Below are 18,564 nucleotides of genomic sequence, written 5' to 3'. Positions count from 1 at the left end.
TTTAAAAATCTTTGTCTATGTAGTTTAATCTCTGCGAAGAGAGATCAAAATTAAAAACATGAAATCAGACATCAAATGAAACCAAGAAACCTTTATGTTTTTATAGTGTCATTGCTAAAAAAAAAAAAAAAAAAAAAAAAGTGTCAATATCTCAAATAAATTGTCTAAATGTCTAAAAGACAAGAATGTTATTTAGAGGATATAGGTAGTTTTATCTAAACTCTGGACTTCACATTTCCTGTTTCACTTGATGTATTGTAAATACAATGAGGCCTATGAGTCATAAAGGAAGAATGTTTTGTGAGGGAATGCAATAGTCTGGCTATCACCAGACCAAGCTCGACCTTTTAAGACTGAACATTAATCTGGGGAGTCTGCTCTGTATATTCTACTGCACAAGAGGCGTGAATAACGGGTATAGTTCAAATGACTCTGTACGCAATTGGATAGTCCTTCAACCAATCAGACCAACGATCCGGGTGACGTAGCAGCGACAGCGGCATCAACGGGTTGCTGCCATGGAGTGCTGCGCTTCGGTGGCCGGCTTGTTGAATATAAACAAGAAGCTGCTTGGTCGCTTCTCTATCGTCATTGCGTTAAACCCGCCAATAGTGCGCCAGGTGGATAAGCCAGTTTGTGATTGGTTCCCGCAAATTTGTAACGGAAGCAGGATAGATAAACATACAGATTTCCAGCCAGCCAGATTGGGCGGGGTTTACCCAGTCTAGGAATGAACAAGTGTATCAGAAAAAAAAGAAATGCCAGCAATCTGAGAAGGAATGATACAATAATACAGACTGTTACATATTATACTGTATGCTTTTTCTGTTCATTTGTATAAATTTAGATTACTGCCAGACACTTTAGAAAGCACGTTATCATTTTTTTTTATGTTAAAGAATGACAACCTTTTTCCAACTTTTTGGGTACCTATGATGAATATAAACTCATGCCAAAACCTGCAGACTTGAAACTTGCTTAAGAAAGGCAATCCATCAGGGTGAACACATCATCGAAAAACAAGTTGAAAAATCGGAAAAGAAATCTTTGTTTAAACTTGTTAAGTGTTGCCTTAGAGGCCTTAGCAGTTTGGATGAATGTCTGGAATCTTTGCTCAATTTTTCTTGCGTCTTCAAGGCAAGGCCAGGCAATTTATATAGCACATTTCAGCAACAGGGCAATTCAAAGTTTAGTTTAGTTAGTTTTAGTTCTGACTCTGGGGACAGAAAGCAGACCTGTCCCAGATGACCTGAGAGGTCTGGGTGGTTCGTAGTGCAGTAGCAGATCCGAAATGTATTTTGGCCCTAAACCGTTTAGTGATTTATAAACTAGCAGAAGTACTTTGAAATCAATTATTTGGAGCACAGGAAGCCAGTGTAAAGACTTCAGAACTGGAGTGATGTGATCCACTTTCTTGGTCTAAGTGAGGACTCGAGCAGCAGCGTTCTGAATCAGCTGCAGCTGTCTGGTCTTATTTTTTTAGGGAGACCTGTAAAGACACCGTTACAGTAGTCAAGTCTACTGAAGATAAAAGCATGGACAAGTTTTTCCAAATCCTGCTGAGACATAAGTCCTTTAACCCTTGATATATTCTTAAGGTGATAATAGGCTGGCTTTGTTATTGTCTTAATGTGGCTGTTGAAATTCAGGTCTGAGTCCATAATTACACCAAGATGTCTGGCTTTGTCTGTTGTTTTTAACATTGCTGTTTGAAGCTGAGCGCTGACTTTCAATCGTTCCTCTTTTACTCCAAAAACAACTACCTCAGTTTTTTCTACATTTAATTTAAGAAAGTTCTGGCACATCCAGTCGTTAATTTGTTCAATGCACTTAGTCAGTTTTTGTATTGGACTATAGTCCCCAGGCGTTAAGGTTATGTGAATTTGTGTGTCGTCCACATAACTAAGGTAACTAATCTTGTTGTTTTCCATAATGTGAGCCAGTGGAAGCATGTAGATGTTAAACAGAGTTGAGATGTAAGGGCCTGTGGGCAGTATTTTGGTTTTCCCAAATAAAAAAAAATTAAAGGGAATAAATAGTAATTCACAAGTGTATATAGTCTTTATGAAAAGCTACCTGATATTCACATATGATATGAAATATATCAATGCCATTATTCACACTGTAGCAGTGAGCCAAGAACCTAAAACGAACCAGTAGAGCACAAAAGAAGAAACACTAGTCTTTTCCCTTAGGGTCAGTGTGGAAGAAATCTAGCCAAATGTCTCTTAATAGACTGCTCACGTAGCATCTTGGATTTATGGGATGATCAGAAAACAGAGAGCACTGATAGAAGTAAAAAAACATTATCCATAAAATTCAAATTGTAAATCAAGATTTTAAAGAGAGGCTAAAGACAGAAGCTGCTGACGGAGTTCAGGTTAGGAGAGTGTCTGCGGGTGGTCCACAGTCTACCATAAAGGGCTGTAAAGCCAGTTGGTCAGACCGTGGTTCACCCCAGTTAGTATCATGTGTTCTCCTGAAGACCCCTAAATCAGGAAGTAATGGTAACCTTTGACCTCCAGGGCGTTTTGGTAAAACAACTACCTAATTAGCCATTGTTCATTTTAAGCCAAGTTCTGCAGTTTGTCCCTGGCTGGGTGTGAGGTTGCACTGTGGGTGCCAAACCTCTGAGCTGCTCAGTGGTATGCAAAAGCTGATCTCAGTAATTTTGTAATGGCCTGCTTCTTTAACTCTGCAAAAAAAAAAACATCCAGGCATGTCTCCCAGAAATATTAAACGTTTGCCCACAGGGTGGTTTCCTGAGATGGCGTCAGCCTGATGGAATGTTCAAGGCTCTAAACGCTGAAGAGTGCAATGCAGGAGGAGCCACAACCAAGTCAGACTGTTTCTACAGTGACCCCGCTCCTCCCACTGACCGCAGTGGTAAGAGTCGGTAAGAACCACTCTTTCATGAAGACATTCCTGCTGGCCAGAGCATGACACAGCATTTCCGTCGGTGCCTGACAAGATGGGAAGGTGAGGAGACGTGACTATGATCAGGGATCTGCTGTTCTGAGACGATGGAGAGATTATTCGTTATGGTATAAAAACATGAATTTAACAGGAAAAAAAAAACAAAGAAAGAAAGAAAACAAAGATGACAAACATGTAAGCTATATATTAATAAATAGCTAAACAGAAGTTCACCTGATACAGAACATGGAGTGAAACAGAAAAGGTGAGTAATCAAAGTGACGCCAGGTGTGAAGACAGAAAACACCAGACAGGATAGGGGGTATGAGGTGAGTATGAAATGGGGCACTGAGATAGGTTTAGCCTGTGTTGCATTTGGCACAGAGAGAGGAAACTGGCCGTCTGAACGTGTGAGACTAAAGGGAAGAGGACAGATATCCACAGCTGGGATCAGTCCAGGCATTTCTCCCCCATACCCAGACCACCAGACATAAACTCAGCATAATCCTGTTTGGCCAAGGCCCAAATCCAAACACTGGTCACTTCTTTAGAAGTTTTAATGGAAAAACGCAGCAAAAAGAACATGGACCCATGATGATATTTCTTTCACATTTAAGTTCACTAATCAACACATAGTATCTTGTTTGTTAAATCCGTAAAAAAACCAAAGAGTAAAAACAACACATTGTGGCCAGGTATACCTGTTTCCTCCGAAATTTGACCATTTTGGCAACCAGATCGGCCTAGATGTGTGATGGAGTAAGATGTAATGAGAGCAGGTTTTCCATTCTGTAGGTCATACTGAGGTTAATTCTCAACTGGACATTCTATAAAGTTGCTTCATCTTACAGTCACTCTGTGACTGACTCACTGTACTGTAGTGATTCATTCATTACGTGGCCTTTTTCCAAAAGTACTCTTTTCCTGTAAAAAAAAAAAAATCATAAATGGCCAATATTTCACAAGTTTTTAAATGTTTAGAACTGGTTAGCTGGACTTGACTGCATGATTCTTGTTTGTAATTGGCGAGTTACAGAAAAAGAAAGAAAACTACTTTATTTAGCTCTATTCATTACTAGTCTCTGAAGCGTGCTTTGACCATTACTGAACTCCAAATGGAGAGCAGACTATTTTGTGTCTGGGTCCCCCTCAGTATTTAATGTGTGAACATGAGACTGTGGTCTAGCCAGTGTCTGACTAATGCTTCCACTACTGTGCATTTCTTCCGCTTTATTCAGCCCTCCAGCCCTGCTGCACGTTTATCTACACGTGCCTCCAGACACCCACCCACCTACTCACCCACCCACACCCGCCCCATCCTACAAAACATGGCATGTATGAATGATAATCACACCACAGTTTAGATGAAAAGCATAACATTGAGGCTCTTTCAAATGACTTTCACATCTGCCCTACCCCACTTTCTGCCCCAAGTTTGCCTGACTGACTTTACTGAGGAGGTGTGCGTGTGTGCATGTGTGTGGCTGTGTGCTTTGCATGTGGAATATCTATCAGTGAGTGCACTGCTCCCATCATGACAACAGAAAGGAAAACATTAATTACTATAGGTAGACTAGATGCACACACACACGGCTAATCTCAAACTGGCCCTAAATTAATTGGAAAAATGTAGAAATGCCGATATTTCATAATTGAAATTTTCATTCCAATGTCCATGCTAAGCTAAGCTAACAGTCGCCTGGGTACAGCTTTATGTGTGGCTAGACATGAGAATGGTATCCATCTACTCATCCAACTCTCAGCAACAAAGAAAATGACTTCCAAAAAGTCAAAAAGTTCCTTTAAGTTTAGATGCTTTGTATTGTATTGTATTGTACTGAAACATCCATGTACAACAAATTTCTAACTGGTGCTTTAATTTAGGCCTCTCAAATCAAAACATTTATCTCACATTTCAGTAGCTTAAATTGTGTAATATCTGAAACTTTAGTCTTGATGCATATGTGCAGTGCACATACAATAATTCATATTTACTAAATCTAAAATGCTATGGTAATCCTAAAGTGCAGGTGTCAGAAATAAAAGTTTGGACCGTTGGCACCCTGCAGCGCAAAGGACAGCTAAGGCCACAGTGTGATCCAGCTGTTGAACATGTGGTGGATCTGTCTGCTACTCTATACACAGGAGAGAAACCGGCTTCAGCGCACACATCTACCTTTTCTCCCCTTGATCACTCTCCTCCTCGCAAGCCTTTTGCATACATCATGTTGGAGGCAAATCCAACTTTGGCTCGGGTTTCCTTTGGTTGTATAGCAGCGAATGTGAGGAACTGGAATTCATGTAAGCGGACACCGTCGCGCATGATGGAGAAGAGCAACCTTTGCCCTGTTTAGATGAGCAACGAATCAAAAGGCTTTTTAACCACTGCATTCTGTTAGTACAACTGGCTTCTGACGTCTTTGTGTTAATTCTGGATGTAAGTGTTTAGCTGGAGTGAACTCACTAAGTGGTAGGCAACTGCAGCTGTTTTTGGTGCTAATTTTTTTCTCATCCCTTCAGGCAGAAGATGAACTCATCTAGACGTCTAATCTGTTTATAATGATGTTTGAGGTTCTGCAAGCAGGAGTATGCGATTCATATATCTAAAAAAAAATCTTATTTTCTTTACTTGCACTGGCTTGTGAACAATCAAAAAGGTACGAATAAGAGTGCAACAAAGCAACAGTTCCCACTGGAAATTTCTCTTTTGCAGGGGACAATGTATTATGCAACGCTAGCAATGCCAACATTTTGAAAAAAGTAAAGAACATCCTGGAATAACTCCTATAAAACCATGAACCTATAATTTTCCCTTTAAATGACTCATCACACTCTCTCATAAACATCGAACGTATACTGACTGAAATTTGAGGCATCTTCTCATGAAGATGATGTATTTATCACTGATCCTGTGGACAATGATTTACACATGCCGTTCACACGTGAACAGCAAGCGAAAATGGCAGAGTTGGTTGAAAAGTCCCGACTAACAGATGATAAACTAAGCCTCCTGCCATCTAAGTGTTTGATTCTGCTGACAAATGTAATCCCCCCTAATGGCTGAAGACCAAACAAACGCATGCTAATAAATAAAGCAACTGTGCCTGGTTAGACAGACAAATGAAAACGGTCATGTTGCAATGGTGTGAGAATGGCATGAGATGCTGCATGTTAAAATAATTAACATTATTCATGACAATGATTCAGTCAGCCAAGAATGCATGTTCTGTTGTTGTGTTATGAGTGTTGCATAACTAACTGAGAAAGTTAATGTTAGGAGCGATGGCTTTCGTCTTTCGATGACAGATCAGTAGCAGACTGACATCACTTGCAGTTGGTAATGTCAGACAGGTTAAATGGCGACTGACAAAAGCTTTAGCTGTCTGAGAAAGACACTTCAAGATTAGTTTTTAGCAAAACTTGATTATTGACTTGATATTTTGTAAATGCTAAAGCTTTAATGGTATTTCTGCTTAGCATGTCTTCCATTGCAACTCGTGCCAGTGGAAGCTGCTGTTTTCATAAATGACAGACTGATGTTTTCAGTAGACTATTATTTGTGGTCAAAGCTGAATTTACCGAAGTGAGCATGTGGTCTAATTTCCACGTTCCCATAAACTGTAAGTAGTCTCACAATGTATCGCTTACGAAAGAAAATAATTGCAGTTTGAAGCAACTTTGTGACCTGTAGATTTGCCCTGATATACAGTACTGAAAAACTACTCCATGCATACAAGAAAGAATTGCTGGTAATCCAAATTCTGTAACTCAAATTCAAAATCTTTACTTAAATCATGTCAACACTAAACTGACACATCACTGACACTACAAGCTAAGAGAGTACAAAGCCCTGGTAGGCCGCACTATTCGGAAAGCATTCATGTAAAAGCAAAAATACTAATTGCCCCACCATTTTAGCAGTGACCTCTACTTAGACTGTAGTACACGTTTGGTTAGGGTGTTAACTTTCCAGATAGAGCACAGAATGTCAATTCATGCTGTGAATAAACAGATTGAAGGAACATTGCTGACGTCAGCTCAAGCATGGTTTAAGAGGTGTAGCTACACCTTTCCCCATTCCTCTTCCCTGCGACTTGAAAGGCTCTGGCCAGACCAAGGAAATATTTACAGGGTGGGGGACTGAACTGCAGTAACACCCCAGAGACCCTGAATACACAAGACAAATAGGGAAGAAAGGGTGCTGCTTACATACACGACCTGTACAAATAAGAACATTGTGAATAGGGTTCAGTTTGGGATTAAAGATTTCAATTTCTCCTGTCTTTTATTCCTCCATTCCCATGACTTAACTAAGCATGAGAAAGATACACAGGGATTTCAGATGTTCTCCTCAGGCGTGTTGCCTTTACTGAACCCAGTAAAAATCACAGTCACTGACTGTTCTGGCTGTTGTAGAGAGTCTGGTAACAGCCAAATCTCCCACCCGACTTCTAGTATGAACAAACAAAACTCTCTAGTATGAATGCCGTCATGAAGTGTTACAGCATCGACTGTGTTCTAAGCTGCCAAAGAAATGTTGCTTTAGACAGACAAGGTGAAATAATATCTCTATCCTCTTCTCTCCCTCCCTTTCTCCCATCACGTCAACAAACCCACACTGACTTTCCATCCGGTACAAAGGCGTTCTCTGCAGCCAGACAGGATGGACTTCCCCCTCTCTGAGTCATTTCCAAAATCTCCAAGGCTGCAGAGTGGGGGTCCGGTGTGGGCAGGGATAGTGTAATGAGACCCTGGCAAAGCCATTAGTGCAAATGGCGGAGTGGACAGCTCAACATTATACGTTGACTTGCAGATTACTTCACTAGCTTCATGTCATGGCAGATATGACAAAGTACACGGAAGCACTTTTGTCCAGACATACTGATTTAGTACCCATAAGGCCATTATTTTGATTACTAGTTGTATCCATTTAATCAGACAAAGAGCAAAATACTGGTGTCCGTTGCAACAGCTGTTTGTAAATTCTTAGCCTTGTTATAATGTAAGTGATTACTAAGTGGAGATTTATGACTCACTAAATTTACACGGGTTGCACACATACAAGTTTGTACACGGAGATGAATTGTTAAAGAACATTTACGACCACAAACTTCCAGCCGTAACTGCTGATTAGCTAGCTAGCTAGCATAACTGACAAAAGTAACGTTAGCTTGCTAATATATTAACTGAGAGTGAAGAGTAAAACAGGTAATGGGATATGATCGATAGATCTGACCTGACACGTGATTAAAATGCTGTTTAATAATAACAAGAAAATTTCAAGAAACAAGACAATATAGCTCTGCAGCTGATGCTACAGGAACGTCTATGGTCTTTACTAGCTAAGAAATTTCTTAAGTTTAAATGGTGCAACCTGATTTAGTACACCACTATTTCATAGATTTACAAATCAGTTATTGGCGGCTGTCGTGTCAAGCGACATTTTGGGTATTTTGTTTGAACATGTATCATAAGTTGACCCACAGCAATCTAAAGACTGTGTAATTTTAAAGCAGCAAAATATTGCTCCTCGTAATATCTACAGACAGACAGACAGACAGACAGACAGACATTACATTCAATTCACTGATCTGTCTGGCTCAGTCTGGAAAGTTGGAAAGATTTGAAATAAATACTTTGAGATTCTTGGAGCAATTCACTATAAGGTTTTTCTTTCATCCAAAGCCTATGCTCTGTTCCTTTTTTTATTGTGCTGAACATCTGTTCAGGTTACGTGTGTGTACTTGAACCATGAGTGGATGCTACTTGAGTGTTATTAACTATGTGATCAAATGATCCCAGCCTGTTTACTTGTGTGAGTTTGTATAGATGTATCTATTTACTAGAAATATCCCGAATGTGTACAGGTTTATTTGTGAGGGTGGTGCTCCATGGGAACCTACCTCATCGTTGTTGGCCTGGTTCTGGATGAACTTGAAGCCTGGAATGCGCTTTTGGGTGCACACCACTCCGACATCTTCTGAATGTTTGCAGTCCGACACTCCAAAGCCATTGGAGTGACACTGAGCCAGGGTCTTCTCTCCACCAGTGCAGTGCAGATTGTCTAACCAGATACGGCCTGAGAGGCAAAGATTTAAGCAAATAGATATATGTTGTGTGTGCTGCTTTGTTGGACTGCAGGACTTGTTTTAATGTATTACCTGTTATACTGATATTCTGTGGTTTAGGACATTTATTGTATAATCCAATGTGTGGTTGACCCTTGCTATCACAAATCAAACCATTTACACTGGCAGGGCTGGTGCCACACTTTTCCCACTGAGCCCCATGGGGCTGTAAATTTCAATTCCTAATAAGGAATTCATTCATTAGAAAATATAAATGGGTGGTTACAACATGGTACCTTGACAGCTTAAGCCATGGATCACACCCTTTTGACATCTTTTTCAGCATTTCCATGTCCAAGTCTAGTCACACAGACAGCAAACCTACTCATGTGGAGCTGTGTTTGGTCTCCAACATAACCTGACGCATTCTTTCAGCAAAAACCTGCCGAATAAATGTTGTCACGGCTAAAGCAGATCATCTGCTGTCCAGCTGGCTGTTCTGAATCAGCCGTGAGGGAAACCACAGAACTGTGGTCATGGAAACCACCAATGGACTGCTCATCGTTCTGGCAGTCTTAATATGTTGATGAGCGACATCCTGATCATACCAAGAAGTGACTGCATCATATACGGTCACGTAGCCTTCTCCTGGCAGAGAGATGATTACCTTTGAAACATTTACATAATAAGAGCCAAGTCTTCTGGTGCTGAAATACAGCAGAGTTCCCAAGTGAGACCAGATTAGTCTCAGTACACCTTTGTCTAAACAAATACCCAGCATTGCCAGTTGTGATAAATCTGGATTGCTGTGTTAAAACTATCATTCGCCGGTCTTATGGGAATGTAATTTCACAAGCCAGTAAAAAAAGAGCAGGGAGCACAGTGCACAGGGGAGCCATGAATTTTCTGATTGGGCTTTTATTAGCACTTTCAGCAAGCCACTTAACTCCAACCTTTCACTCAAAATCCTAAACTGGACAAAGCACAGTGTTCCTAAGAAGGTCTAAATAAAGATGTTGTGCAGTTGCATTTGATCCTGTTTCAAGTTATAGCTTGAAGCAGAGTAGCCTTAGCTTTTTCTGATATTTTGTTTTACACAAACATGTTTTCACAATTATATCAATTATATAGCAAATAATAGCTGTGTAATAGGCAGCTGAGGATCTGATTAACATCCCTGCAGGGAAAACGCTCTGCATCCAAAAGGGATGTACTTGTACTTGTTATGTAGTTGTGTCTTCAATTAAAAACATTTTGTGGTTTCTCTTATTGGAGTCATTATAATGGGAAATGCAAAATGCTCTTGATCAAGTTTATAGTCATGGGTCTCCACCATCAACAAGAAAACAGATAAAAGATGTTTCCATTCACTCACATGCACACAGCTAGTCTGGGCCTCAAATACTCTCCTTTCAAAAGTATTCTTTTACAGACTAAACATCTATTTGTCAGCAAATTACCAAAAACCATTTTGGTAATTCTTTAGTGATAAATGGCAAAATACTATTTCTGCACACAGTTTATGTTAAAAATAAACTTCTTTCTTTCCCATCCTATAATAAATACTGCAACTTTACAACACTCAAAGTGTCTTTTAGCATAGCCTAACCCAATTCCAAGGGACATTTAAATACCTAAGCCATTGCTAAAATGCAGTGCAAACAGAATCAAACTGCTTGTTTATTGCTTGTTGTAAAGTATCACTTCATATATGTTATTCTTGAAATTGCTGTAATGACAGTGGTGCTTTGGGAAGCAAGTAACAAAGTTAATTACTTCACTTTTGAAGTGGCTGGCTGGATGTGGCCCAACCCAGTGGGAAAACATGTGCCTTTAACAAGGGACACTGAGTTAATTAACAGTTACCAACTGACATTTACCACCAGCAGCTATCGCACTTACAGAGTTGGGAATCTCATGAGTGTTTTTACAGTGATGGAGGAATTCATACACAAAGTGAGAGGGGATGAGATTACGTCTGTGTGTGTCTGGTTTACACACTCAGTGTTTCCAGTCCCCCCTATGCTCAGAGCTGATCAACGTGTCTCAGTCCTCTAATGGGGAAACCAGTGCCTGACGGTATTAGCAGTCAGACAGGAGGAAACGTGTACCTCAGTCAAGGATTTCCATGGAACATATGAAACTGTATGAAGAGATATACTACCTTTGACTGTGGGTGGTTGCCTGGTTTACTGAGATTAACACCCTATACCCTCACCTCAGTTCTTAGACAGCTGAAAAGCATGATTTTGGTTTTGATTAGATAATAAAAGGTTCAGATGAAATCCTGGAAACCAACAGACACTTCTAATAAAGTCCACACTAGTTTTCTTACCTTCTCCACTTCCGTACTTGGCAGAGGGCGACCAGGACTCGGCATTCATGAAGCCGAGCTCTCTGCACACCACTTGGGCAGCAGTGATGGAGAAGTCATCATCGCACACCGTCCCCCACTCTCCATTGTAGAAAACTTCCACCCGGCCTTCGTAGTGTTTCCGCTTCTCCCCAGCTAGACGTAGCTGGATTACAGGGGGGCTAGAGGGTGACTGGCCGTTACACAGCGCCCACATGCACAGCAAGGTGGACAAGAGACAGTGGATGGCAACTGGGCGCAGCATTATGCAGGACGAGGAAAGAAAAGACAGTGATCTAGGGGGAGATAATAAGACAAAAAAAGATTGCATGTGTCGGTAATAGAAGCTGTACTGAACTATGCTTAGTGAATATTTCTTAATGAGATGGACTTTTAAAGTAACAACATCCAATTCCAAGGAGTTCATGTTGCAGAGGCAGACAGTAATTTGTGGTGTGTGGTAGTTTTGTCCATAATTTAAGCGAATGAGCAGTTTCTGTATAAAGTTGTGTGCAGTAACAGTTTGGTTTGGCCTTCATCAGGCTCCCAGAGACCCCTCACTGGCCTCTACACAACCACAAGTATAAACTTGTGAATCACTAACAGAATTCACCATAGTTTTACAATATATTAAGCAACCAGTGAAAACTGGCAATAACAGAGAAGAAAAAAAATGGAGAATTTGAAAAGGTTTGGGTGAGAATGAGGGTTATGTTGCTAAGACAAGGATTCCTCTCTCTCTGACAGCCTAATGGAGAGCAAATGTGGGCTCTTGCAGGGTGGGGTGTTGCCCCTCTCATGTATCTGCTGATCTGTGCCTGGAGGCTGCAACTGAGGTTCAGAGATAAAGTTGACTCTGCCTCGATATTTCATGGCAAACCATGAAAGTGTCAACGGAGGGACCAAAAGCCCCATGGGAGGAATCTTCCTGGAGGAAAGGAAGACAGTGAAAGTAAGGAGACCTCCACGTCTTTAGTGTGTTGAAGGGGAGGAAGGGAGGTTGCTTTTCCAAGTTGCGTCACAGCAACAGCCAAACAAACTTCAGAGCTCACACCACCCCTGCAGTAAACAGTCAACAAATTGTCAGATGCGATCATCTGAAGCATCTGGTTTATCTTCTCATGAAAGTTAAGCAGGAAGAAGGAGATACTTTAATTTGGGCTTTTAATAATTCTGTATGCCTCTTCTCACAGCAGTCAAGATTGACTGCATTTTAAATTAGTCCATAAGAGTCACTCCAGTCAGCACATGTCAACTCCACATACCCAGTTATGAAAAACTAACACTTCTCTTGAATATGTGTTATATATGTTCTTGATTATACTGCCTACAAAACCAGTGGAGACACACCCACCTCCTACAGAAAAATGTTCCCAGTTACCAGACTTACACACTTACTCAGAAACTTGACAGCAGGTTGTAAATGGATAGTTCGACATTGTAGAACATTTAAAACATGTTGCATCAGAGCAATAAGGCCAACCAATAAGTGAAAGCTGCTGTCAGTCAAAGGTAGCCGAGGACTGTCAAGTCAACTGGAAAATGCTAAATTCCACATGCTGCACGTATTGCTTTCTCAGTCAAAAGCCAGTGCTCTTGTATAGTGTATTGCTGAATTCAGAAAAGCACAAATCAACCATCAAGTGCCTGTTAAGCCCATAAGCCATGGCCAGAACAGTCCCAATGTTCACAGTGAGTGACAAAAAAAAGAACTCATCGAGAGCCAGAAGAGTAGCCTACGGCAGCTTCTTCAGAAAATCCGTCTCAATTTCATCAGCACCAGAGTAATGAAGGCATAAATATCAGAGTGACGCTAATTCCTTTAAGATTTGGTCATTATTTAGGTTAGGTATTACGACAATTCAACAAACCGTAGTAGCACATGTTCTATTTTAGATAACTTTTGAGAGCTGCAACACTTTTTTGTATTTAAATTTAAAGCATGGGATGAAAAATACAATTCAATTAGTATTAAAAGGAGACATTGCTAATTTGACCCATTTAATGTTTTAAGTCGTACACAAGGACGAAAAAAGAAAACCCTTTTACAAATAAGTTTGAATGTTTCACTTGTGCACGTGCAAGATCCCATCAGCTGTCGACTAGCCCAAGCTAAAAGCAAACACTTACTTTGACAGACGAAGAACAAGAAGTAGACACTTTCCAAGACGCTGACTTTGAGGTTTCCAACCTGTTGGAGAGTATGAGATGTGAAGCAGCGGTTCTTTGTCCCTTTAGTACTCTAGCTGTTTTCCTCTGCTCCCCTCACAGCTGGCCGCGCGCTCCCGTCCCACTCCTCACCGCGCAGAGCAGCCAATGAGAAGCCGCCTCAGCATCCTGGACCCGCCCTCTCCGGCCCAATCACCAGGGTTACACTGGTCGGTCAAAACCTAGTAGCCTATGTGGCTGGATAGACAGTGTATGCTAAATTGTGGCCAAATATTTAAATAAAAATTTAGAACAGGATTTGAATTTATATTTTAAATATATAACTAAATGTTGTTTCTAAAGGAGCAACAGTAAAGTTTACAACAGCAAAGTCACTATAATCTCACTGGAAACTAATCTAAAATGTGAATAAAATAAATAACTCACACAATATTGAGTGAAAGAGAAAGAATGAAGAACACAGTCATCATACTTAATGACTATTGTGGAATTATGTTTATTTATTAAAGTATTATTATATGCTACAAAGTTCTTTTTGCATTTTCCATAAGAAGGAAAATGTTATTTTAACTGGGTACTGCAGAACTGCTAATTTAACTGAAAATCAACAATTTACTGCTCATTGGTTTGGTTCTTCTGTTCATATAGACTGTATCTGTACTACAAACTGTAGACGCTTTCCAGCAAACAAGCTCAGTCAAGTCGACTGACTTTCTTCCCATCATGCCATGGCTGACCGTATAGACAAGGTAAAGGAGTGGCTGGTAAAACAAGAGAGACAGATATTTCTTGTTTGTGGACAAAATCAGTGATACAATTGTAGTTAATATTTTCACAAAGGAGAACCAATGGTTGTCAGATCTTGAGCTGATCTGCTCTAGGGGAGCCCCAGATGCAACCAAGTGAGAACTATAAATTAAATATAAGAAACAAACTTTTGAGATTGTAAGTGTTACCCTCAAGGATGCATTGTAAACAAGTAAGAGCCACCACAAATCTGTACAGCAAGTCACTCCTGTTGATGCTGAGTACTCCATGCCTGTATTCATCAACTGTCATGTCTAAACCTCCTAACTGATCCATCATAATAAACTCTATTTACTGTAGTATGTCATAAAAAGTCAATTTAAAGTCAAAGTATAGTATGTCAAAAAAAGCCATAGTATGTGAAAGAGTTGAACCCTTGACTTCAAATTGTTATTAAATCTTCAGCAGCAAAATCTCACTGATCTAGTTGTGAAGCTCATGATGTACTGGTTCGGAGTTGTATTTATCATTCACATTACTGAAGACAAAAAGTCATAGTATGTCAAAAAAAAGTAATAAAAAAGTAATGTGAAAGAGTTGAACCCTCAGTCATACAAAATCATTGTTTAGTATGTCAAAAAAAGACTTAAAAAGTCATAGTATAGTACGTTGAAAAAGTCGTAAAAAGTCATAGTATTGTATTTCAAAAAAAAAAACAGTATAGTACGTAGAAAAAAAGTCATAAAAAGTCGTAGTATAGTATGTCGGGAAAAAATTACATTGTACAGTATGTTGAAAAAAAGTCATAAAAAAGCCATAGTATTATATGTTGAAAAAAAGTCATAAAAAAGTCATAGTATAGTATTTCAAAAAAGTCATAAAAAAGTCATGGTACGTATATATAGTATGTAAAAAAAAATCATAGCATAAATAGCATGTCGAAAAAAGTCCTATAAAAGTAGTAAGTAATTATATAGTATGTCAAAAAAAGGGATACTATATGAAAGAGTTGAGCCCTGAACCTGAAATTGTTATTAGATTAGACAGTTTATCTTACTGAGCTATTTGTGAAGCTCATGATACACTGGTTCGGAGTTGTGGTTATCATTTACATTACTGAAGATAAAAAAAGTTGTACAAAATCATAGTTTAGTATGTCGAAAAAAGTAATAAAAAGTCATAGTATAGTAGGCAATGTCATAAAAAGTCATAGTATGACAGTGTTGGGCAAGTTACTTTCAAAATGTAATACATTATAGATTACTAGTTACTGTCATTTGAGAGTAATTAGTTATATTATCTCTCTGAATTGTAATGCTACTTTTGCATTACTTTTGAGTTACTTTCACCAAAATAATAGCGGAAGTTTGACTTGGCAGCTAGCTTGTGAATTTCACCACCGGATCAATAAAGTCTCCTCTTTATCCACTTTGATACATTATAGATTATTCATAATATTTTGTATAATTAATATGGATATGCAAAGTAACTAAAGCTATAAAAAATAGATAAATAAAACGTACAATATACAAGTAGGAGAAAATGAAAATACTCAATTAAAAGTATCTTATGGTTGTATTGAAGTACGGCATTGTTGTAAAATGTTTGTTTAAAGCACTTGAATAAGAAATTCATGTTGTTTAGTTTAAAACAGTCTAAAGGAAATGGTTAATTATAGTGTGATTAAAACTAATTATTTACATTATTTACAGTACTTGATTTACAGCTGATATGTGAAAAGGTACACAACCTTATTTTTTTTAACAGTAATTTAGTTTTACTGCAAACCGTCACAGGAAGTGCTTTTATTTTGAAGTAGCCTACACGGAAGTTGTCTGTTGTGTACTCTTGCTAGCTTACTGAGATGCAACATGTCCGTCAAGCTAAGTTGCTCACTTTCTTGTTTGTAAAACTGCAACTGTTATAATTATTACCGTTCATGACAGCAACATATTGAACAGTAAATGGTCACAGTAAAAGACAAGCGTTTTTGGTCGTTAAGCCATTCCACTACAGGCAGAGTTACTCTCCACGGCTGATAAACTGCAATGATTTACGTGTAACAACCTAAACATTAATTCCCGACATGTTTAAATCTGTCAGCGGCTCGGACACACAGCTGTCCGAGCTGACGTACCGTCACCTGTTGGGACACAGATGTTATGAAATAATACGCACGGCTTTTTTTTCTTCCTGTGAACAAATGCTTCGCGGTGTTGGGAAATTCTTAAAAAATGTTGCATTAAAATGCGTTGTAACTCGCGTTACTGAGATTGTAACGGGTAATAATATTACCGAAATTTAATTAGTAATGCGTTATATTACTGCGTTACAGCAAAAAGGAATACATTACTGTAATTGCGTTACTTTTGTAACGCGTTACTCCCAACACTGTAGTATGATATGTCATAAAAAGTCATAAAAAAGTCATAGTATATTATGTCGAAAAAAAAATCATAAAAAAGTCATGGTATATGAAAGAGCTGAACTCTTAATCTCCAAATTTCATAAGATCTTCAGCAGCTTATTTCACTGAGCTATTTGTGGAGCTCATGATGCACAGGTTTGGAGTTGTATTTATCGTTTACATTACCGCAGACAAAAAAAGTCATAGTATAGTGTGTTATAAAAGTCATAAAAAAATCATAGTATAGTATGTTATAAAAGTCATAAAAAAGTCATAGTATAGTATGTTAAAAAGTCATAAAAAAGTCATAGTATAGCATGTCGAAAAAAGGCAAAAAAATTCATTCATTTATGTCGAGAAAAAAATTACATAGTATGTAGAAAAAAAAGTCATAGTATATTATGTCAAAAAAAGTCATAGTAGGCCTATAGTATGTTGAAAAAAATTCATATAAAAGTCTTAGTATTGTATGTAGAAAAAAATCATAAAAAGTCAGCGTATATTAAAGAATTTAACCCTAAACCTTGAATGGTTATTATAATGTCAGCAGCTTATCTCACTGAGCTATTTATGAAGCTCATAATTTTCTGGTTCAGAGTTGTATTTATTGTTCATATTACTGAAGACGAAAAGTCGTACAAAATCATAGTTTAGTATGTCGCAGAAAGTCATAAAAAGTCATAATATAGTAATATGGCATTTCGAAAAAAGTCATAAAAAAGTAATTATAGTATGTCGAAAAAAGTCATAAAAAAGTCATAAAAAAGTGTAGTATGTCGGAAAAAAAAGTCTAGTATAGTACAGGACCTGCCCTGTGGTACTATGTGGTGTTTAAGGACACAACCATGTGGTGAGAATGTTCCAACAAATTTCTCCGCTGTGCAAATGTCATTAAGGACAAAAACATTTGAGACATGTAACAGGTAAGACTTGAATTTACTGACATAAGTGACATCAAACAATTACCAAAATTTGCCTGAACATTTTTTATCAACATTATTCAAGTTACCTACTACAACCTTTCTACTGACTGTAGCTTCTCTAGGCTTCAACACCTGACACATCTGACACATTTTGACTTCCTGCATTGTTTTATATGGAGAAATACTGTACATTTGTAGTGCATCTGTTGGCACTGAGTGACTACAACAATAAAAACCGCCTGACCTCATTTGGTAAATGACCCCGCTTCAAACAGATTTGGCTACTGGGCTGTGTTTGAGAAAGCAATTGGGATTTAATGAGGATGACCACTTGTTTTGTCTGAGTAAACATCATTAAGTTACCTGTTGTGGATAGTAGGGTAAAGAATACCAGCAGTCAGCCTGCTCCTCTGCTAAACTTCACTGTATAGTTAACTGTTTATGAAACAAATTGATGAACAATATGAGGTAAGGGAGAGGACATTTTTTTCCTTTAAAATATGATCAACAGTTCCGTCAGGGGAGCAGGAAGGAGGTCGTCTCTGTAGTCAAGTTGCAACAGAACAGGACAGGATGTAGAAGCAGACCAAACACACAACTTCAAGTCTAACGCTGGTAGAGGTCCCAGTTAGTGACTAAAGTAACTTAGTTTTGATGTTTCAAATTTACAGTAGACAAATTTAACCCCACTTGTGATTTTTCATTTAAATTTGACAACAGAAATGGAAATTGAAAGGGTTAAATAATGGGAAGCTGCAAACAAAATCACTGATCCGCCACAGTTGTGGACTGTGCATCTCACCACCTGAGATGGACTGTTTTGTTCATACATTTCTAACTACTGTTATAATTGTTAAATCTGAACGCTGGAGGAAACTACAGCCTCTGTGAGTTTGTAAAAAGCAAAAGGACATTGGCTGAGACAGCATGAAGACAGTGATGACATTTAGTTTCTAGCTCCCCTTTAGGAATAAACATTGG

General features: G+C 38.7%; 1 protein-coding gene across 1 annotated transcript in view; it reads right to left on the bottom strand.

The window, feature by feature from the left end:
- Positions 1–13,586, bottom strand: part of loxl2a (lysyl oxidase-like 2a) — a 33,268-nt gene extending 19,682 nt beyond the window's left edge. The window contains exons 1-3 of the mRNA XM_028575218.1: positions 13,468–13,586; positions 11,320–11,633; positions 8,820–8,995 (exon numbers count right to left, since the gene is read on the bottom strand). Coding sequence (XP_028431019.1) covers positions 8,820–8,995; positions 11,320–11,602 — 459 coding nt within the window. The 5' untranslated portion in view covers positions 11,603–11,633; positions 13,468–13,586. The remainder of the gene's footprint in view (positions 1–8,819; positions 8,996–11,319; positions 11,634–13,467) is intronic.
- Positions 13,587–18,564: the final 4,978 nt, after the last annotated feature.

Source organism: Perca flavescens, chromosome 4, assembly GCF_004354835.1.
Source record: "Perca flavescens isolate YP-PL-M2 chromosome 4, PFLA_1.0, whole genome shotgun sequence".
Taxonomy (NCBI): domain Eukaryota; kingdom Metazoa; phylum Chordata; class Actinopteri; order Perciformes; family Percidae; genus Perca; species Perca flavescens.
Note: the sequence above shows the minus strand (reverse complement) of the source record. Positions and strands in the feature narration are given on the sequence as shown.